Source organism: Lucilia sericata, unplaced genomic scaffold (assembly GCF_015586225.1).
Source record: "Lucilia sericata isolate MDLA Ls3-8-SP2 unplaced genomic scaffold, ASM1558622v1 Contig001280F_arrow, whole genome shotgun sequence".
Taxonomy (NCBI): Eukaryota; Metazoa; Arthropoda; class Insecta; order Diptera; family Calliphoridae; genus Lucilia; species Lucilia sericata.
The window spans coordinates 112,296-136,794 of NW_023995231.1; the positions used below are offsets into that span (position 1 = coordinate 112,296).

The window sequence follows — 24,499 nt, forward strand, 5'->3', positions numbered from 1 at the left end:
TTTTTTTTTTTTTTGAAAAATGTTACTAGCATTTGAATAATTCTCCCTTCTTCTCCTGCAACTTATTTTTGGAGAATATTTATTTTAATTTAAAATTGCCTTAATTTGTTTTAGTTTTATTTTTTTTGTATAATCTAGAAATTTATATAAAAAAACAATAGATTTTCTTTAGAAAAATTTACAAAATACATATTATGTTTTGCTTTTTTTTAAAGTTAATTACAGTACATTTCATTTTCGTAACATAAAAACTTAAAATAAAAAATTTTCTATATTAAAAATTTTTTCTTTTACTTTTACACTTTTTAAACTTTTTGGAAAACAAAAAGTTTTTATAATAAAAATTTAGTTTTGAGCCTAAAAATAAATTATACTCTTGTTGTTTTTCTTTATAACAATAAACATTTCATCATCTTTTTCGTAATTTTAATAACAAAAAATATACAAAAAAGTATAGAGTATAGAGAAAATATAGATAGACAACATTTAAGTTGAATAAATCTTAAAATTCAAGCAATTAAGAGTGTAATGCGATCTTTAAGGTAAAGGACACATTAAACTCAACATGCAACATTAAGAAGAGCAGCAAAAACTTCATAAAAATGCAGCAATACCTTCTGAAATATTATTTTTAATATTTAATTATTTTAAAAGAATGCAACATTAAATTGGTTTGCTCTTTTTCTATGAAGCTTTAGCTGCTTTATTTTATTTCTTTTAAGTTTAAACTTGACTTTTTTATGTTTTATATATGTACAATTTTCTTTAATTTTATTTTAAATAAATTATTTTAAAGTATTATTATTATTATTTGATTTATTTGTGTAGATTTCTTGTGTAGCTTTTAGGTTTTTTGCTTTTTTGTTTGACAATGAGTTAATTAAACTTCTAATCAGGTTCACAATCGTTTCCAGCCGAGGTAGTGGGTCGTATGCAAGAGGCGGTAGGAGTTGATGTTGTACAGACAACTACAACTTCTTGCTTTTGATCCTCCACCAGGGCTTTGCGTAAAAGCAATGACTTTGTGATATCTAGAAAACGACCATTGCCTAAAGTTATAACAGAAGATGTGGCTGCTGACGAAGTACTGGGTTTAATAACCAACAGCTCTTCCTCTTCTTGTTCGTACTGCTGCTGCGCAACAGCATTTTCGACAACCATCAGTTGCTGCTTCATCTCCACATTTTTATTAACAATTAATTCGATATTTTGTTCTAGTTCCTGCTCCTCCTCTGCATTTGTTCCGCCTACATGAGCTTCGTCTTCTTCAATAACTTTAACAATGGTTTCGTGTTCTAGACTGGGAGGTTTTTCTCAATCATTTTTGGTTTGACAATAGAGCTCTTTGAGCGATTTCAACTCTTCGATCAGAGCTTTATTTTGGTTTTCCAGCACCGCCACACGATTCTCCAGGCACTTGATGTATTCCTTCTTTTTCCGACGACACTCGCGGGCCGCTTCCCGATTCTTCTGCAGGCGTATTTCACGTTTTCTCGTCTGATCCTCGGCAATGACATTGTTGTCTGTAATTGCACAAATAAAATTAAAGAAAATGGAGTTAAAAAACCTTGCGGGTTAAAGAAATCAAACGAAACTAAAACAAGGATATTTACTAGGATTGTATGGCATTCTATTGGGTAAATAAAATGCTGACGTGTTCTCTGGCGGTAAATGTATTAGGGAACCAGCTGTAGGTCCTGCCGAATTAGGTGCCAAGGCGGGTAAACCAACACTTTCTGACATTTGCATATTCGTTCCAGCTTAATCATTCATTTTTCAAAATAATTATGATACGATTTTTTTTTGTTTGTTTTCATGTTAAATGTAAGAGTTTTTTTTAGAGTTGAAATGTTTTCAAGTATTGTTTTTGTTTCGTTTTGCAAGTTTATATTTTTATGGTGGTAGTGTTTTTTTTTTTGTTGTGGAGTTTTTGGTAAGTTTTAATATTTTATATCCCATTTAAAAAAGTTGGTTTAGAAAATAAAAAAAGAAGAAACATAAAATATTTAAATTAATTTTTTTTTCGTTTTGTTTGTTTCGAACTTTAAGGGTCAATCAATACGAGTAGTAAGTAGTAGTTGTTAGTTAGTAATATAAACATTAAATTGTTTAAATGTGTTTATTTTTAATTTTTATATAATAATGAGTAGAAGCGTTTTGGTGTTAATAAATTCTTGATTTGATTTTTGTAATGCCCAACAACAAATATACAGACAAATTTTTACATACAATTTTAATGTCGCTTGATATTTTTTCGTATGTAGGTTTTATTAAAGTAAGTAGTAGTGATTTTATTTGATTTTAAAAATAATTAATTGTTGACTGATTGATTGATTGTTTGATTTGATTGATTTGATACAAAAACACATTTAATGAGATACGAGTATAATAGTTGTTATAATAAAGAGCACATGATGTGAAGTAATATAGTGTGTGCAGAAAAATAGAGAGGGTTTAAATCCTAATACGTCTACGTTGTAAAAGCTAGGTGGTGTATTACTATATTTTGTCCACTTCTTGAGGTGATTTTCAAATGTTTGAAATGTGTTTTATTAATAATTTGATGTGTATTATATGTAATAATTATTATAATTAACGAGTATGTATGAATGTTTTTTAGAACGAGTACTCTTACATTTTTTGTTTCTTTTGGTAAAATATAAACGAATGAAATAATGATTTATATTGAAGAAGGAATGAGACTTTACTTTTTTTTTTTTGCAAATTTCAAAAAGTGTTTTTTTGGTGTTGGTTTTTATAATATTTTGAAAAAAAAAAATAAGATCTATTCCAAAATTTTTGTCAAAGTTTTTATCTTTTTTAATAAAATGTTTTGTCATCAGCCTAATTTTCAGCTTTATTTTAATTTCAATAAATTACAACAATATAAATGAATGATATCATTATATCGTACTATATTTGCAAGAATAGCAACAAAAATCATTAATCTGTTACTAACGAAGTATTGAGTCACTTTTGCCATTTTAATAGATAAAAGTATCCAATAGATACTGAAATATGCCTCCGGTTGGTTGGTTAGTAGTTAGTGTTGCAGTCAGTTAGGACGCAGATCGTGGCTTTGATTACCACCAGGAGCACACAACAGGCCCGATGGGAACCAACACCCTTTCTTTCAAAGTAACTATGTACCTAACTATTGAAATGTTTCATTGAGAATAATGGCTTGAAGACTATTTCGAGAAAACAACTTTCAGAAAGTTTTAACAAATTTCCTCATATTCTATAATTTCAGTCTTCCTACTCGATCAAACATTTTGTCAAATTAAGCATAAGCAATGTCAAATAAATTTAGGACAGACAGAAGATTAATTAATAAATAAGCGTCAGAGAACTCGCAGCCATAATATATGATGAAAAAGACATCCATTCCTATAAATGCCTATAAATGATTATTATAAGAATAAACGAGATTATGTTACAAATTAATGAAACCATTTCAAAATGGAACAGAGACACTTGTTCTCAATATAATAACTTTTGCAAAATAAAATTATAAAATTTTTATATGTAAACTTGAAAGTATAAAAATAAAACAAAAGCACACAACTTAAACAATTGTTTCATTATCGAAATGGTATCATTATGAATGTAAAAAATGATTATGATTAATTACAAATGCAAGAAAATGATATTTAAGAGTAATTAAAAACAAATGATTCGATTTTTCGGATATTTATAAACTGAAACTTCATTAATGAAATCATGAATAAACATTTAACGTCAATATAACAATAATAACTGTGATGGTGAAGGTGGTGTATTGAGTAAAAAAAAACTAAGAAACGAACTTTACGCCATAATAAATGATAATCAGACACATTACATACATGATGATTTGTTTATTTGTAAATTCAATAAATAAAAATATTCTATTTTAATAATTACCTGTTATATCGGGACCACTTATTTCCGAGTAGATTTTATTGTACGAAGGTCTTCGTGTAAGTTCTCTTCGGCCGCGTGGAGAATCCTCATCAGTAAAACTATCTTCACTGTTTGTGTCGAGGTGGTGTGTGTTCGGTTCTGGTTTTATCTTGCATTGAAAATGTGGAGGAAGCTAAATTTTTATTGTGTTTTTGGCAATTTGTTATTTATGTGATTGTTTGTTTGTGATGAATTGATGAACAATTTTGGTTTTGGAATAAAAAAAAAAAAACAAAAATAGTTTATTTCATAAAATAATAATGTAATGAATGGGGTTAAGTGTATATATTGGAATAATGTTTTTAGATTAATTCGAATCGAAAAATCAAAAGAATCGAAAAATAAAAAATATAATAATAATAATAAATAATAATTTTTAAAATAAAAAATTAAATTCTCATAAAAAATTTAAAATGTCGTTTAGACCGATAATAAGAGTTTTTCAAAAATACAAATAAAAAAGAAGTATTTGCAGTAATAACAACAAAAGTTGGATTTACATTTTCCCAATATATTCGAAACATTATTCAAATACATAAATTTAGTAAAAACAAATGTAACATAAAGCCAATTGCTTTTTAAAACATGATTAAAATGCTTTGGATTAAGTATCGATTTGAGAGAAAAGTGTACGAAGAAACAAAAATCAACTCACTTGGACAGCATTGCCTGATGTTGTGTGTATAACAGTAGTATTTGGTTTATTAACAAATAAAACACCCTTGGGTATGGCAACAGGTGTCTGTGTATTATTACCGGCAGCAGTTTGTATAACCGAAGATTGATTGGCTGCTTGTATGACGGATTGCACCTAAAAAAAAAAAAATATAAAAACTAATAAAAATGCAATAAAATAACATTAATATTTTGTACAAACCGGCAGACCATGTGGATTATTGGATAAATATTGTACAACATTTGAGGTGGTGGTTAAAACGGTACCAGCGGCTACAGCAGCAGCCACTGAGGCTGGTACGGGAACCTGGTTTTGTGGTGGAGGCGCTATATTTTGGCTATTTGAATTTGTTAAATTTATTTGTTGTTGTGTCGATTGTACCGCTGCAGGTTGTTGCTGTTGTTGGGATGGATGCTGCTGGGGATTTTGTTGTGACGCTGTTATAGTTAAATTATGGCCTACTCCTCCGCCACCAGCTCCCGATGTGTTTGTATCATCAATATTATTTGAGGAGTTGCCATTCTCCTCTACGATGCTGTCCATTTTTTCGATCTTCAACAGCACCGTCACGTCTTCCGACAATTGCTTCAGTTTGGATATTTTCTAGCTGTTAGAGACAACACTTCAGTTTCAGTTAGACTACCAACCAACAACTCTTCCTCGTGTCTTTCAGCGATCCAAGTGTTTCTAATTTTTTTCTCTGTGGATCAACGTGTTTCTGCCAGAGTGTGTTTTTGTTATTTAAGCTGATATTTGATTTAAGGCTGTAATTAATTGCGTGTTTACACGCGAGCCTACACCAAACAGCGAACTACACTTTAAATTAAACTGGCTCGAATTTAATTGAACGGGGACGTAATCGGTGGTGATTTTGTCTAGATTTTCTTAACAGCGGTGGTTTTGTTCCTACTGTCGAGGTCCAAATAATGACGTAATGTTTTAATTTATCCAGTTTGAATGTTGTTTAACTACAAAAAGAGAGAAGAAAACAACTGAATATTAAAACAATGTTTGATTCTATGATTTTTGAGTTTATTTGTAATACTATTTTACAATGCGCAGTCGTTGCTAGTTTAACAGCAAAAATATTAAGTAGGAATAAAGAATGAAAACTTTTGTTCAAACAAACACTCTCAAACATAGACTTTTTGAAACAAACGTATAGGTATTTTATTAAAATATTCGAGTATCTATAGATTATAATGTATCTACATATGTATGTATGCACATGTGTATGAGTAAATTTTCGCGTGAATGTCTATAGATATTTTATAAATTCTCGCACAATGTATAAATTAATACTCGTTTATATTGTTTGTAATCGTCACAATATTTTTGCGCGTATGAGTCACCTAAACACAATATCAACAAACAACTGAAAAGAAAACAGCAACAATAACAACGGCAACAGCAGTAACAACAATGTTTAAGTTAACGATTTTCAACGTTGTTGACTTTATCGTCATTTCTATCACCAGCAAAAATAATGTTATTCCAACCAAGAGTCAAATGTTTTTAACTGCTCTGACTGGCTGACCAAGTTTTCGCCAGTTGTTTTCAGTAAAAATTATACATATTTTGTTACTTATGACCGGCTATTTATCGCTTGGATCGTCGTCACAATGTTGTGTGTTATGAATGTAAACAACAAGCTGGAGTTGTAATGGTATCATAATATTTACATGCAATGGATCTATGAATATTTATACATCTGTAAATGAATGTAAATAAAAGTATATACATACATATGCATGTATGTAGTTGCCAATTTTGTTTATATGTATATGTATTTGCAACGACGTACAATAAATACAAATTAATTGAATAAGGAATAAATAATTTTCAGTAGAAAAGAATAACGAATCAGTACTGCGGAACCAAAATGAGTTTGTCCCAAGTAATCTAAAGAGAAGATACCCCAATTTGTTTAATAAGTGCCTGAGACCCCTAATAATTTAGAAAGAATTCACTCACTAAGTCAAGCACTAATCACAAGGAGCTAATTGTTATTCGGTATAGACAGGAAATTCTTTGAAACAGTTCGCATTTATCAATTAGTCAAATTAAGGAATTAGCTGTTTATTATTTTAACACAAAAATAAATCAATTGACTCCTCATAGATTTCGATTACATCCATACATATATGCGTCTGGTGGGTATTTCAAGGAAGTAACCATGTATATTTAATAAGCTAAGCCGGTTTAACTAAGCTAAGATGGTTGTTTCTTAATCAGTACTTCTAATTCTTTTAAAATGCACAAATTTCATTTTTCCCTAATCAAGTGGTTTGTACTGTTTGTGTTCAGTGGAGTGAGTGGAGGCCAGCCGTCGTTTCGTTTTTATCGTGTTTATATGAGATGAAAAATATGCACATGTATTATGATCATTCTCCTCTGTCTGTTTTATTTTTTAATATTTATTTTTTTTTATTGTTGGTGTTTTTCTTGTTTTTATTTTTGCTTTCTTATATTTTGATAAAGTGACGCATGCATTTATTTCTTCATCATCGTTTTGTACTTTTTAGTATTGAGAAAAAAAATAATAATAATAAAAAAAGTTATAGCAAAAATGCTGATATACATACATACTTATGTAGAGGATCTGAAAGTGTGAGGTTTTTGTACTCGTAAAAATAACAGTGGTGTCTAAAATTCTAGAAACTTATATGTTTTGCCGAACTCTCAAATAAATGATAATCCTTTCGTAAAAGATCGACAATCTTGTGCTTACTGAAGAATTGTTTATGATTTTCTAAATCCGTCCCGTACCATACACAACAATGCGGTAGTTTGAAACCGGCTTATATAGGATACTATAAATCGACTATCAAACAATCAAAAAGTCAATTTTTGTTTCCTATGGGAACTTTTCATTGAAAATTGAAAGTTTTTCAAAAAAAAATAATAATTGCGACAAATGACGGCTTAACAATTCCTAAAGGTACGTTCACACCTAACAAATACCTATTTGACGAAAAGACGTAACTACTATTTTTTTATCTTATGAGTTTTGTAGTTGCAAAAATTGACGAAACAAATAATAAAGGCGTTCTAAAGTGATAACTTCAAAGATACATATAGGTATAATGTTTGCGGAAATAAATAAGTATGTATGTATGTATCTAACTAACCAAAAATTCAAAATCAATTTTATTGTTGATTATAATATACCTACTGCATCAAAACAAATGTCCACACAAAAAATTTAACATAATTATGAGCCCTTTTTGGCGGGTTCTGTTGTATGGGGGCTAGGAGAAATATATGACAGATTTTAACTATTTTCAATAGGCTTATCTTGAAAATTGCGACCTGTACCTTGCGCACAAGGTTGACTTACGCTGGATGACTATGGACAGACAGCCAGTCAGACGGACGGATATAGCTTAATCGAATCAGAAAACGATTCTAAGCCGATTGGTATACTTTAAGGTGGGTATAGAACGAATATTTTTGTATGTTACAAACATCAGCACAAATCCAATATACCCTCCCCACTAAAGTGGTGTATTGTATTAAAATTAAACGCAAATGAAATAACACTATAGAAAATGACACCCCGAACTGCAGGTGTTGCGGACATTTATTGGCGATTTCCTAAAGTTATCAATGGTTTATTAGAATATTTTTCCATTAAAACTTTTATAAAATATTCACAACTTTATCAATAATTTACAATAAAAACAAGTAAGAAATTATAGTCGGGCGTGGCCGACCATATGATACCCTACTACAATTTATGGATGAAAAACTAATTTTCTGAAAGAGGCTTTATATGGGGGCTAGGGGCAAATATGGACCAAGCCCGATAAAATTTTGTGAATATATTTATATTGACATAATATTTTATTGTGCTGAATTTCATCGCGATATTTGGGTTTATAAGCTAATTTGGGACATTCAAGTAATTTTCTGAAGGGGACTTTGTATGGGAGCTAGGGTCAAATGTGGCCCGATCTTTATGAAATTTGGCAGGGTCATCAAGACTTCTATAAAACTTAGTTATGCCGTATTTTATCGATATATCTATATATTTAACATAATTATGAGCTCAGAAGCCCTTTTCGGGGGGTTCTGTTGTATGGGGGCTAGGTGAAATAATGGACCGATTTTAATCATTTTCAATAGGCTTCGTCCTTAGGTCAAATAAAACGTGCGTGCCAAATTTCATCCAATTATCTTGAAAATTGCGACCTGTACCTTGCGCACAAGGTTTACATGGACAGCCAGCCAGCCAGACGGACGGACGGACGGACGGACATAGCTTAATCAACTCAGAAAACGATTCTAAGCCGATTGGTATACTTTAAGGTGGGTCTAGGACGAATATTTTGGTATGTTACAAACATCAGCACAAATCCAATATACCCTCCCCACTAAAGTGGTGTAGGGTATAATTAGAGAAATTGCAAACGCTTTGACAAACTAAAATATTATTGTTATCGCTCTGATGAAGCACAAATAACAATATTATTATTAATACATAGTATGTAGTAGTATGTACATAATTAAATTCAGCATGACTTCGTTTAGCTCTAGTTTTGTTATTTATATGAAATGACGTCATGACTTTGTTGTCGTTGATGTTTATGATGTCGTAGCCGTTAATGTTATTGCATTGGTGTGTGTATTGTTAACGTTCGACGATACGAACGTTTTAAAAATTTGTATTTATATACATATTTGTGTTGCTTTTTGAATTCTTTTTCGTTGTTACGTACTAAGAAAACACACAAGTTGGATAAAACTTTGATTATAGATTTGAAATAGCTTCTGAAAAGTTGCCAGATTAGCACATAATATAATGTTATTATGGGAATTTGCGAAATAATCAGCTCTCACGAAAGATTCGTAATTCGATTTGACAATTTACCGTAGGAATAAGGTAATTCGGACTTGAAATTCTTAATTGGTGTATGTATTACAAATTACTAATAATTGCATAGAGGGAACCTGACATAGGAGTTGGTGATTTGTATATAAAATAAAAAATTTCAAATCTTATTGAAAAATTTTAAAGTCACCAAACAAACCATTTAATATTTGAATAGTTGAATTGTTTTTATTCTGAAAAAACAGCACTTTTTTTTTTGTTTCCAACAATAACCTTTTGGCCATTTTAGCCGTTAAATAATCAAATCTGGCAGCCTTGTTTATACAAAAAATTAACTAGAATGAACGGTGCCTGCTATAGATTAAAAAGAAAAACAAACACTAGAGAAGGGGAGAATTAGAAAAAAAAAAACAGTTCACTGAAGGTTGGTGGGGGAAATTCTAACAAAGTGTAAATTATCTTTATGATGTTATAGTTTACAAGAATCACTTAAGGTAATGTAGTGACGTAATAATTAAAAAAACTCAAGTGCCTTAATAATTCACATATTGAAAAAGTTTACAAAACTAAATTTTAAACAAAAGTTTTTGTGTAGTACTCCAGGAATAATAGTAAAAAACTGTTGCCAACGAATTTTAATGGAGAAAACTTCGTAACCAGCTGAGAATACAAAAAAAAAGTAGAATTGTCGTCGTTTAGTTGAAAAAAATAGTATAACACAATTTTATTTGTTTTTCAGTACATTGCATACATATTTATTTGTTTTTTACCCTTTAACATCAATAAAAATGTATTTTCTTTTTAATTTATACACTTTTTTGGTTTCTTGTTAATATGTTAATATCTTTTCCAATACGTTTAAACTTTTTTATTTTTCATAATTTTATCTATAACATCACAAAATGTTAACAAAAAAAAACTATAGTATACATTGTATTATTTTTTTTGCAAGTGTACACAATTTGCCGTTATTTACATTTGACAAAAATGAAAACATTGGCATTTGCCATGAGAATTTTGTCATATTTTTTCAACACACCTTTGGATTAAGTTTGTTGTTTTTTAAAAGTATTAAATTTTTGGTTTAATTTTTTATCTATATATATTTTTTTAAATAATAGCACTATTTATATTTAAGCACGCACGAAAAGAAAATAACACACGAACAATCAGAGGGAAAAAGAAAAACTAAATAATTTCTGATGACATCACTACGTCATTTGTTGTTGTGCATTAAATATGAAGAGAGCAAACAAAAACATTAAGCTCTCTCCATCTGTACTCAATAAAAATAGCAAGTAGTGTTAGTGTTGCCAACTTTTTACACGGTGTATTAGTGTTTGTTTAAAATATTTAAATTTACTTTGTAATGTGGTTATTATTTGGTTATTTAGTTTTCATTTAAATATTTAAGTTGCCTTACTTTAGTTTACTTTATTACTTAGCAATTTCGCTTAGAAAATATGTTTTCCATTAAGGCGCTAGTTGTTAACACTGTTTTCTTTGCAAACAAATTGTGTTATTTAATACAGCCTTAAAAGGTTTGTGTTAGAAAGAGAGAGCTATTGTTATATTTGTTTAGTTGCATGCCTTTAGAGATGCCAGCTTTTTTGTATTGGGGTTTTTATAAACGATAGGATTATTGCAACATTTTCTTTTCTAGTTTTATTCATGTAAAAATTCTGTTATACAGAAAATGCATTAGAAGAAATTATTTCAAAGAATAGACTGTTATACATATTTTTTTAAAGAAAAACTGTTATATGCAGGAACGATAATTATTTTATAAAAAAGACTTTTATATTGAAAATTACACAATTTTAAAATAATTTTAAAAAAGATTTTTGAAAAAACTCTTGATTGGTGTGAATAAAAATGATCTTTGATATTACTTTACTGATTACTGATAATTTCGAATATTAATATTATTTCAATAAGTACGATCATATAAAATACTGTAAAATATTTAACTAATGTTTCAAATTACCACCTGTAGTCTGTTTATAAAGAGTTTATCTTAAAAAATATTTAAATTTATTTTAACAATCTGTTCTATTTGTCAAAACTATATGCAAAAAGAACGCTGAATAGAAATTTGTCTAAAAATTCTGTTCTATTCTGCCTCCTCCCTCGATTACTATGTACATTTTTTTTCGTCAAATTTGAATATAAAACAAATACAATCATTCATAGTCATAGAGCTAGGCAACCTTCCAGAACAACGAAGTTCAAGGCTGTCTTTACAACACGAGTCGTCATCCCCATAAAAATATACACGCATACTTACATGTACACATACATACAATTTCTACACACAATCTAACGGTAAATAACCCGGCAGTTTGATATGACTAATAATATTAAGTAGGTACCTATTAAATTTTTTCTGTTATCCAAAGTTACAGAAATATGTAGCTATTTTAATACGTGAAAGTATGTAATTGTTAATCACACTTTAAAATATTGTCTCTGTAATAGATTACTTTTGGTGGCTACAATAATTACAGTAAATAGTGGTTTCAATATAGATTACTTTGGAACATTAAAGTGACCAGTGATTTCCCGCTTGATTAAGGGACGACTTATGATTCGAAAATTCGAGTCAATCAAGTAGTTATACATTGGAAAAAATACTGTCTAAAAGAAGTAGGTACATAGACTAGCTATAAAACTGATGGGTAAATGTTAACTCTTACATACATAGATACTCTATCACTTTTATTAAAGTTTTATATGTATGTGAATGCGTTACGTTATGATAAACTACGTAACGTTTTAAGTAATTCGATTTATTTTTGTGGCAAAGTATTGTATTTATTTACTCATAAGAAAGGTAAACATTAAAAACTTTATTAAGTTTGACTGATAAACAATTTGTGTGAAAAGGTTAAAATTTGATAAAATACGTATTTATTTGATTCATATATTAAAGTAAATATAAACAAATAACTTACAAATTATGAGACAATTACAAAGTTAAATTAACGGTATAGTTTTTGGGTCTTATTCATTAAGATTTATCAAAGGTTTGTAAAAAGAATATTGCACGAAAATTAGTTTTATAAACCTTTGATAAATGTTTATGAATAAGACCCTTTATCTTTTACATATTGCTTGCATAAATACCTATAAACGACTATCACAATAATAAATTTTAAAGGCGATTCTTTGATTTTAGATAATTTGTTGTTTTTTTTTTTTTGAATAATTTCCCTTTAGAATAATTTGCATGATTAAATATATGATTAATAAATATGTATGAGATCAAATAGCGTAGACTTTTAGCTGATACCTGTTGTAGACTGAATTTGCATCGTTTCGAATAAAGTTTATTAGTTTAAATTTTCTGATCTGGAGGACCCCGTTAAAGTTAGTCAGTATGTTTGAAAAACAATTTTGGAAGAAAAATTAGTATAAATATTCATTAAATTACACTCTATTAAATTTATTAAATAGCTATTTTTCATGTGTTAATTTATTTTGTTTTGTTGTATTTATTTACCTAAAGTTTTTCTATTTTATAAACTGTCCAAACATCTATCTATCCATCCATCTATATATCTTTCAAATTAACATTTTTATTTGGTTAAAAATAGTCTACGACAAACGCCCACCTTTAACATATTATTCTATAAAATCGAAACTTTTAAAATTTTTGTGAATATACCGTGTAAATACAATAAATATTGTTTAAAAATGTTTTTAATATTTTCTACTTTTTTCTGCTTAAATTTATCTATCTTGTAGTATTTAGTTTGTTTGTTTTAGAACCAATTACGATTTACTAATTATTAAACAAAAATTATTTTATTTTCTTATAGGTCATTGAACTTGTTCTTCGTATGTTATTACTCGGTATAATGGAATGATATAGTCAAGTATAATGGAATTGGAAAGAGAAAAAATCAATGAGGTTTTTAACGTTTCATGACGAAAAGTCTATTTTTATATATTTTTCAATACAAAATGATAGTTAAAACATCTGAAGGTGAGTTATAATTGTTAAATGTATTAATATTAAACTATTACAATACTATTTTTCTATTCGTGGTCACGAAAAATCACATGACTTTTAAATAAGCTCATGGATTTAAAAATTATTTTAAAAACCTCAAAATTTTAACTTAATTGTTATTAGAAAGCAAATTAAAATTTTATTTTCTTTTCACAACTTAAAAAATGAGAACAAAATATAAAAATAATGATTAATCGAGTTGGAATATTTAATCATGTCAGGAGTAATATTTTATAAATATCCCACAGGTTACTTTTCTTTTCGAAATTGTATGTATGACACATTTTCTTTATTGTAATACTCATTCATAAATGATGACTTCAACGGGTGCTGTTAATAGACGTTACTCGTACAAATCGTGATATAATCGTTTAATTATGATAATATTGCAAAAATATTTCTAATGAGATAAGAACAAATATTTTTGTTTCTAAATACTTTATGATTTAATTATATTTATAAACTAGTAAATATTTTTGTTCTATTTATATGTTGTTATATACCTATACTAAAATATTTTTAGTTTAACTTTTTCTGACAACTAACCAAGATATAATCATATAACTATTAAAAGGTTAAATAGTTATATTAAAGTACCTAAAACGATAATATGATCATTTTAAGAATTATTTTCTTTTAAGAACAATAACTCATCTATAACGAAGTTTTGGGGTGCGTTTTTCGGGGTTTATTAAGGCTTTAAATATTAAGGGTATTAGTAAGACCCTCATCATTAGTAAGACCCAATCATTTAAAAAGGTTTTTTTTATCATGCTTATGAAAATTGGTTTTTAAACCTTTTATAAACAATTTCTGAACCAGATTTAAAGAAATATCAAATAGATTTTTTTAAATTAATGAATTTTTTTTTATTAAATATTTCAAAAATTAACACACTTTAACCTTTTAAGCACCTGGGACAAGTGTCAATAGTTTTTTCTATCAATATGATTTGTGAACAAAAAAATGGGTCAAATATTAAACAAAATCGGAGTCTAAAAGGCTCGGTACAAGACTTTATTGTTACATCTCGCATTCAAACATTGAATGCCTGAATGTATGAACCATACTGCATGAAAAGAATAGAGTATAGGTGAAAAATGGTGAAAGTGGAGGATTGAAGGCCCTTAAACTTTCGGAAATAGGTCACTAAGAGATCTAATTAAATTTTTAGGAAGTAAATTGGTTCTCACCGAAACCATATGACAGTCGAACTAATACTTAATTACAGGCCATATTTGAATAAAAAAAATATGTATTCTAATATATGTATTCTAAAAATATGTATTCTTTGTTCTGTCACCTGTATCTCTTACTGTCATGTACATATATAAAAAAAAAACTTTAAAATAATATTAATTAATTGAAAGTGTAAACACAAATTAAACAATTTAATTGATAAATACGCGTGCGAGTGAATACAAACATAAATTGATTGTATATTATGTGTGAACGCTTCAACAAATCTCGTGCAGCAATAAAAATGTGAGTGAGTAATCAAAAGTACAAAAAGTTATTGTTTACAATCTTAAGAAATTAAAAAGTGACAAAAATTTTGTAATAATTATACAAAAAAAAAAAAAACGTTACTTTTCCTATTGCAAATTTCGGATAATTTTTGAAGAAACTACTCTTAAATATGTTTGAAGTTCGTAATTTTAAAACAGCATAACAACTATAAATACTAGACCGATCGGGGAATTGCTTCTAAACATCTTTTCATCAGTAAGTTATATACATATAGTTTGTATAATCAAACATCTAAATTCACTCATACTTTTAGTTATACGAAACACATTAAACATTCAGTTAAATTTAACCAAATGTTATATAAATCTCTTTGGTATATTTAACTACGTAAAATCCATTTGAAAAAGATACAGAAATGTTTATCACAAATCAACTAAAATAACGTCAATCATTGGTACACATACAACAAAAAAAAAATAGGAAAGAAAAAAAGAACTAAGTATTCATTCATTTTCATATCCATGAGGTTTTTATTTTAGCAAAAAACACAAAATAAAAATATGCACATAAAATTTTGTTAAAATTTCATTCAAAATTTGTTATTTCGTCTAAACAAATGAATGTGTTTATAACTGAAATACTGCAAGGTGATTACGTCGTTGTTTTGTTGCTTTTTTGTACAAACACTTTTTGTATTGCTTTAATTACAGTGTAAAATAAAAAAATGCACATATAATTTTAAATAACATTAATTTTATGCAAAACAGTTGTTTTTCTGTAATTAAATTAAATAAACAACCAAAGCTAATAATTGTTCATCCCTTTAATTTAATCCGTACAAACTTCATTTCGAAATACATACGTAGGCTTATAAATATGTTAGAGATTGAATTCAACTATCCTGTCAGAAGTTCTCAAATATATGTATATATATAATCAACACAAATAATGTAATTGGAAACTTATCTATAAATGTGAGTGAGAATCAGTTTGTAATGGACCCTAGCCTATATAAGTCCTTCTTCGAACATCACTTTTATATTTGTGAAAATTCGTAAGCTGATGATATTCAACAAAAATAAGTTCTACTGAATATCGGTTCACTTATATGTAAGTTTCCCCGTTTAGTATTATTAAAAGGCTTGTTGGTATTTTGATTTTTATTTCTGCCAAATTTTATGAGGATCGGCCCATAAATAACCTTACCGCCCATATAAGGGCGGTGCGAGGCAAAATCTCTCTGCGGAAGTTTAAGAAGATCGGTCAATAATTAACCCTACCCTCCGTATAAGGTCCCCTTCAAAAAAGTTGCTGTAACGATCGTTGCTAAGAAAGTAATAGAGGGCGGTAACTCACACTTCCCCCATACAAGGTCCCTTCAGAAAATTACTTTAACGCTAATTACTGGTTTAAAAATGCAGTACAGCTATTAATATCAATATAAATAGGTTTTATATGAAAAAAATCGCTCTACATTTTATGAGGACCGACCCATAATTGATCCTACCTCTCATATATAAAAGTTTTATTGTTTTTTTGCACAGATCTAATGTATGTAAATCTTATACATTACACTCCTTAATTAACGTTCTCGTTCATATTGTTGAGGTCGGTTTAATATTGTTAGGTTTATAGAAAGAAACTTACCAAGTAAATGAATTAGTATATTCTAAGTACATATCTATGAAAACAAACTTCAAAGAGGGTTCCTAATTAATAAATGTTATTTGAAATCTCCTGAAACTTTTAACTTAAGTCCGTTAGATTTGTGGTGTTTTAAATAAAACTACTGTTGCCGGTAATTACAATAAAAGTCTTGTCTTAATAGGTATCATATCAACAAAATATTATTTTTACTTTCCAGCTTGAGAAACTCGGGCAACAATTTGACTTTTAGTTCTTATTCTATTGCAAACTTTAGTGCATTCATTACCCTTTTCCTTCAATAAAAAAATACATAAAAAACACCTCATATTAAATGGCGGCATATAATCATATACTGTTATGAATGTATGTATGTATGCAAGCATTATAATTGTAAATGTATAAAATCGTAAATATTTTTATTTAGTTGTTCTTTTTTTTTAATTATTGCTAGCTCTGTTAGCTTTTGTAGTCGTAGAACGAACAGAAGACATATTATTCATACAACACACTACGTTGCATTGCACCGGGGTGCTTGCTGCATTTAACGGTCGTACATACGTCATTTAAAAGTGCCAGACGAATTGACATTTAATTAAAAGCAAAGTTCTTTGTATTGTTCAGTTGTTATAGTCAATATAATGAAAAAATAAAATAAAAACAATTTAGCTATGTATATACTTTTAACTATTTAATGATTAATAATAATAGAGTAAAAATTTAAAACTAAAAATTGCACAATTACTTCAAATCAACAAATATCATTGATGGTTGAACTCACTTTAACCTTTCAATGGACGAAAATATTTTGTGGATACATGGTTTAAGCTTTTTGAGTAAGCTTTATAATGATACATAAATAGAATAATATTAGATTGAAACATCTTAAATATATAAGTTGAAGAAGATCTCAAAATTTTGGAAATACCAAGGGTCTTACTCTGTATACTTTCTGTTCGGAGATATATACATAGATACCTTACCATACGATCGATTTTTTGTATACCTTTAATACGATACCCTCTTGTTCTAGAACTCTTACAAAAATTCATTAAAAAGTCAACTTTATTAGATTGTCTGAATCTTCATGTTTTGAATTTGAATTCTATATAATTAAGCCTGTGGAGAACGTTAGAAGTTTAGAATAACCTAGGGAGAATCCCAAAGAAAAATTTCTAAAAAATTTCTATGACAAATCCGATAGTGTTAGACTCTTCGAGTTCTAGGTTTCACTTAGTCTATAGTCTAGTCTATAGTCTAGTCTATAGTCTAGTCTATAGTCTAGTCTATAGTCTAGTCTATAGTCTAGTCTATAGTCTAGTCTATAGTCTAGTCTATAGTCTAGTCTATAGTCTAGTCTATAGTCTAGTCTATAGTCTAGTCTATAGTCTAGTCTATAGTCTAGTCTATAGTCTAGTCTATAGTCTAGTCTATAGTCTAGTCTATAGTCTAGTCTATAGTCTAGTCTATAGTCTAGTCTATAGTCTAGTCTATAGTCTAGTCTATAGTCTAGTCTATAGTCTAGTCTATAGTCTAGTCTATAGTCTAGTCTATAGTCTAGTCTATAGTCTAGTCTATAGTCTAGTCTATAGTCTAGTCTATAGTCTAGTCTATAGTCTAGTCTATAGTCTAGTCTATAGTCTAGTCTATAGTCTAGTCTATAGTCTAGTCTATAGTCTAGTCTATAGTCTAGTCTAGTCTAGTCTATAGTCTAGTCTAGTCTAGTCCATAGTCTAGTCTATAGTCTAGTCTATAGTCTAGTCTATAGTCTAGTCTATAGTCTAGTCTATAGTCTAGTCTATAGTCTAGTGTATAGTTTAGTTTATAGTCTAGTTTATAGTCTAGTCTATAGTCTAGATCTCTGTTTTAATTTTCATATTGAGTATATGATTTCAGAATTTTGTAAAAAACTTTTCTTGGCTTTCTGGAAAAGTTGTTGCACATAAGATGACGACATATTGAAATTTTGTACTTCCTAATGTATGGATGCATACATTAAACATTTCACTTTTGTTGATATGTATGTGTTAACTTTTGCTCTGTCGTTAAATGTTAAATAAATGGACGTTGAAGTTAACGTCACACAGTAAATTGACACTTTTTTGTATTTTCTCGTGTTTATTGTAATACAAGTGGGAAGGAAATGGTTGAATATTATAATGTCTAGTTCAAGGACAGTAGTCAGTTGTTGAACTAAAGGGATAATATTTAATTTTCTTGTAACTTTAATAAAATAATAATTAATACATGAATTTATAGATGTTACTTAAAGAGAATAAAACCTAGAAACAAAATCGAATTATAAACGAAATAATAAAATATATTGAAAATGGTCTTAATAAAAATAAACCTTTAACGGTTCGTCAGAATACATAAAAATTAGGATATTTTTTAAAAAATTTTAACTGAGAATATCGATGATTTTCATAATTTTTTATTAAACATTTTTACAAGTACCTATTAATTTTAATAAAAATTGTTTCTCAAAATTTCAGCTTTTCAAGATTTTGCAACTATGTTTTCGGAATTCTACTATTTTATAATCTATTCTAAATTTGGTTTCTGTGTGAACGATTTTGACAACTTTCAATAAAAATATTGCTGATCATGACAGAAAATTTCATACAGCAAAATTTCCTCTTGAACCTATCATGTCGTAACAGACAGATAGACAGACATATATAGCAAGATCGTACTTAATGGGGTCTACAACCGATATCGGTTAATGTGTTACAAACGGGATGACAAAATTTATATATCCTTCATATATGTATTTGGCGGTGGGTTTTAAATAAAAAGTACTATATACTTATTTTTGTTTAATATCTGCTACGACGTATGTATGATGATGGTGGTTTATTAAAATAAATACGTAAGTAAGTATGTATGATTCTATGCACACATACATATGTATATAGATTCATACATACATCTATAGAAAACATATGCATATGTGTATGTTTGTATGTAGATAAGGCTTACTGATCATTTCTATATAATTTTATTTTTTATTTATTCCACTTTGATCGGCTCTACAACTTTATTCCTCTCAACGTAATTTTATACCGCCAATCGGTTTGGTGATGGGTTTTTGAATGTTTTGTACTCGTATTTATCTACGTACTCGTACAATATTATTATTGTTGCTATTGTTATTGTTGTTGTTGGTTTGTTTCGTTTATCTTTTGTCGCGTTTGTCGACGTTTTGGCGACGTCGTTAAATATTTTTGCGGCGATTACGTCAAGATTATTATTTGATTGCTTATTATTGTTGTTGTTTGTTTTGCTTCTTTCTTTTTTTTTTGGTTAAAAATATTCAACAGCAACAACAATGTAGTTGTTGCTTTTAAAATTTAACTTATATATTTTGTTTTTTAGATCAATTTTTTTTTTCAATAAAAATAAATTTTTATAATTTTTTATTTATATAAAATTTTACACTCACAATTTCGTTAAATATTTTTTTCTTTAAAAACAAATTTTGAAATAATCAGTTGTTTATTTTTCTATTTGTCGGTATTTTGTTATTTAATTGGCGCGCTATTTTTCGTAGATGGTGGATTCTATTATTATTTTGTTTTTGCTTTGTTATTATGATGATGATAGTATGTATTATAGGTTTTATTTTATTTATTTATTATATAGATTTTTTTCTTATTTGGTTAAAAGCCAGAGCGCGTTCGTTACTCACAGCGGCTACTTTACGTAGTAGACTAAAATTTGATGACAACACAACGACGAAAGGCAGACCCAATAAACTGATGATTGTGTGTTATGCGGACTGACGACGAATGCCTGCTAGTAAAAGCTCAACAGCAACAACAATACTTTGTACGATTACATATTCATGTACATATGTATGTGTGTGAGTATGTAAAATAAACGAAGACCAAGACGATTACTAGTAGAATGAGCAACAGTACAAAATAATAAACACATTCGTACACACATATGATGAGTACAATCCGTAGAATTTACTCACGAACACATACCTTGGTACGTATACTCAATGTATAAAATACGTATACTTACAGTGGTTCACTTTGTTACAAATTACGAATAGTATATTTTACCTGTTCTCTAAAACTCTAAGACGATCTTATTATTTACATATGTGCGAATATAACTCACTTTCCTACTGGAACAGCAAGAATGTTTCTATTTTTGAAAGTTACTGTATATAACATATAATTTTTAATGAATTTGCTTCGAAAGGAGTTACAAATTATATGGCTAGACTCAAATTGGTAGTTAGGGCAGCATGACGAATATAGTTGGGTAAATTTCGGATCATAAGAGATAAACATAACATACATATAGAACATACTACGTCACATAAGAGCATAGTATCATCTATTATACTGATGATTAGAATTCATAATATTCTAAGGATCTAAAGCGACTAACAACTTTAACTCGATTGATACGATGATTCATTACATCTTAGACCACTTTATGTTTTAACAAAGCTATAAGTGGAGCCTTGAGTATCTATACTTACATACATATGTACATATCTCTGAACTGGGATCGTCCAAAAGAACCCAATATAAACTCGAACTAAAAATAACAAAGAAAATATACTTAGGACACATTCTGGACCACAAACAATAATTAAAATAAAATTTAGAGGAGACGATCAATAAATTCCACAGTTATTGGGCGATATGCAGGGAATCCCATGCTTTAAATGAAGTCTTGATCGGAATAGATCAACTACGCTACATAAATATTCCACAAAAGTTAAGGTGATGTGATGCATTGGAATAAACGTTATGATTAGAAGGACAAGTTCCGAACTACATACCACTTAGGGATACTGCTATCCACCGACTGTCCAGATGACTACCTATTTTAACATGTGCTTGTCCTACGAGGAAGCCAATCGTCACCCTATTGATTACGAGGAGACAGACAAAAGGCTTATGCTTGTTTTTTAAGTGTCCCCAATCTCACTTACAAAGAGGCCACTAAAGTGACAATTATCTTCACCCTCGTTTACAAAGAGTACATCCGAGACGGAAGACGAATTCGAGTCTTTTTCGGATGCATTGATTCTTTGTAGAACCGCAGGGTACATACATATGATGTGCACTAATGGGAATTCATAACCCTCACATATTCTCACTTGTTGTTAAATAGATAGAGAATATAATTCTTTCAAAAAACGTTTTTTAGATCCCATAGTCCTCTGAGTCTATATTTTTTTCAAGAATATTCAAAATTATCAAAATTTTATATTGGGACTTTTTAGATGACCTAACTTTTTATTGGAGAAGAATTTGTGTATTTGTGATATTGATCGTTGCTTAGATTAGATTTGTTGTACGTATCTTTATATATTGTTGCTTTAGAATAAGCCTATATTCTTAAGAGAGTTAGTTGTGCTAATTGTTCTACATGTTATTAAAAATTAAGAAAAAGGACTAGCAATGCAAATTTTGTTTGGCAAATTTATATATGAGCCAATTACAACCCACTGTGCCCGACTATGACTACTACAATATTGTATTTGTATCTCTGTGTTTATGGTTGTATGAATAAGCTCTTACGATGATAACATTATGGCTAGATTTGCTATTTATGACTACCACAACCAAGACTACGAACGAAGACAACTACATTATTCTACGACACACATTAGTAATGATGGTGGTGATGATGGTTCTGGTGATGATGATGATGAGGACACAATGTTTGTATAAAATGAACAGCAACAATAATTCGAATTGAATATATTTAACGAAATAAGTATAAATTAAACAAGTATGTATGTCATCGTCATATCTCAATATTCTCGTTCATATTCAAACTCATACTCAGACATTCAAATAATAATGACACGATAGTAGATAGAATTTAGACGACAAACAAACAAATCGACAACAAAAAGAAGAAACAAAAAATGTGTGCGAATTTTTCCACATTACGTTGCTTTTACAATAACAAAACAACATTGATTTCGTAATTAAGATAGTTTTTTGTGTTATTGTTGCTGTTGTTGTTCTTGTGGTAGTATGTATTATATTGTTGTTGCTTTCGTTCTTATTCTACCTCAATTTTATGCACGTAACAATGTGTTTTTTAAATAAATTTTTTGTATGATGATTTTTTTTTTGCTTACTCAGGTACGAAATAATTTAATTCTTTTTACTTGTTTTTTGTTTTGTTTTTACACATTATACAAATATTAATTCTAAATTTGTATTGTATTGATCCACGCCACGTCAAAAAATATTTTGCAATATTATTTACATTATTTATTTACCCGTTTATTAAGTGTATTTATATTCATTGTACAATGTACATTAGTATTTTTAATACAGTATATTTTATTTCTAATAATTTTTTGTTAAAAAATATTTTAACACTAAAAATTCTTGACTATACAGAAACTAAAAATTTATATTTATTATTTATATGTATATTTTTTTTGTTTATTTCATAAGGAATTTGTTACTATCACACTAAAATGTTTTGACACTCATTTCTTTGCTCTTTACCTCTTTCTCTTTTTTCATTATACATACATACGTAATCAACTACTTTCTCAATAGCACCTATTTAAATATAAAATCTAGGTATGCAAATTTTGGTACAATTGTACCTTTAGGTACTATTTAGAGTGATAAAGAATGATTTAAAAATGTGGTCACTACTAAAGCAGACATTTTATTAATAGTGTGTTTTATGTATGTATGAACATATTCTGGTTCCTTATTAAATTTTAAGACGATCTAGCCATGCCCGTCTATCTATCTGTTGAAAGATCGATACGGCCCACACGAGAGGAACTAATGCGTTGAATGGTTTGTTTGGTATTAAAAATGAGCAATATCGGTACGATTTCATCTAGCTCAAATGCAATTTTGCACTAGTAACTTTTATATAGCCAGAAATAATATTGTAAAGTATGGCAGAAGCCTTGCCTTATTTGACTCCATTTCCCATATATAGCAAGGTCGCTTTCAGGAAATGATTTTAAGCTTCATAGTGATGAAATTTTTATACTAACAAGTTTTATCACTCATTCTATCTACAAATTTTTCTGAGGATCGGCTCATACTTTAAAATGCCAGTATTTGACTTAACTATTTATATAGGAACTCCCAAATTTTATGATAATTTACAGAAAGTTTATTGTCAATAAATCATTTTAAAGTTATGTAGAGTTCGGTACATCGTTGTGCCAGGCCCTCATTAAAAGCCCTATTCTAAACTTCACCCCGATGTTGATACATAGAATAAAATAGAGAATAAAATTCAGCATGAAACTAATAAATTAACAAATCGTAGCAAATAACAAATCGGCTTATAAAGATTAAGTCCATATTCAGCTAATAAATTTAATAATTTGCAAACATTCTTAATGAGTTAACCCCTCCATGATTAAATGACATAAGACTGACGTTTGATGCCGTTAAATAATTGCGAAGAAAACTTCACTCCTATTCAAGAAATGACCAAAACAAAATACATTGTTCTTAATGAAAACCCCTATAGAGCTCTAGATACAATGTTTTCAATACCTCTTATTCACTGGCATTTTAACTCATTACATTAATACGGCAATATCACTATAGACAAGTACTTACCACGCTCGCTCGGGAGTTAAAAAGTAGTAAAACCTAATATCAGTTGTAAAACCAGTACCAACGTATGTGTATGACTATATGTTAATCATTATTACAGTACTTAAAAGTAATGTAGACGTTATATAGTAGTCATTGAAAAGTAAGGTGCTGTGTAAGTAAAAAATCATTACCAATTTTTTTAACGATTACGCTAGCTACAACAGTCTTAAATTGTTCTTTTGTTATTACTATAATCGAAATAGTACAATTTTTGAATTTGGTTTGTGAAATTTGAATGCTTTCGATTTCGCGCAACACTGGTACATTTACTCACTACTTGT

At 28.7% G+C, this 24,499-nt stretch overlaps 2 protein-coding genes across 14 annotated transcripts in view; one reads left to right on the forward strand and one right to left on the reverse strand.

Annotated features, from left to right (window-relative positions):
• On the reverse strand, positions 1-22,870 carry LOC119610810 (cyclic AMP response element-binding protein B). Of its 13 annotated transcripts, none has more exons than XM_037966177.1 (6): positions 20,030-20,332; positions 4,823-5,589; positions 4,601-4,756; positions 3,907-4,078; positions 1,614-1,760; positions 1-1,523 (listed from the first exon to the last, which is right to left on the reverse strand). In XM_037966177.1, the coding sequence occupies exons 2-6, from the start codon at positions 5,162-5,164 to the stop codon at positions 1,315-1,317; spliced, it is 1,026 nt and encodes a 341-aa protein (XP_037822105.1). In that variant the 5' UTR covers positions 5,165-5,589; positions 20,030-20,332; the 3' UTR covers positions 1-1,314. The 13 variants fall into 13 exon arrangements, with proteins under 13 accessions (XP_037822105.1, XP_037822114.1, XP_037822113.1 ...); XM_037966186.1 differs by having other exon boundaries at positions 120-1,523; positions 3,907-4,054; positions 20,030-20,334; XM_037966185.1 differs by lacking the exon at positions 20,030-20,332 and adding an exon at positions 19,567-19,966 and having other exon boundaries at positions 120-1,523; positions 3,907-4,054.
• Positions 9,831-24,499, forward strand: part of LOC119610809 (probable tubulin polyglutamylase TTLL1) — a 21,821-nt gene continuing 7,152 nt past the window's right edge. Inside the window, 2 exon segments of the mRNA XM_037966175.1 lie at positions 9,831-9,949; positions 13,277-13,443. The gene's annotated coding sequence lies outside the window, so the exon portion shown is untranslated.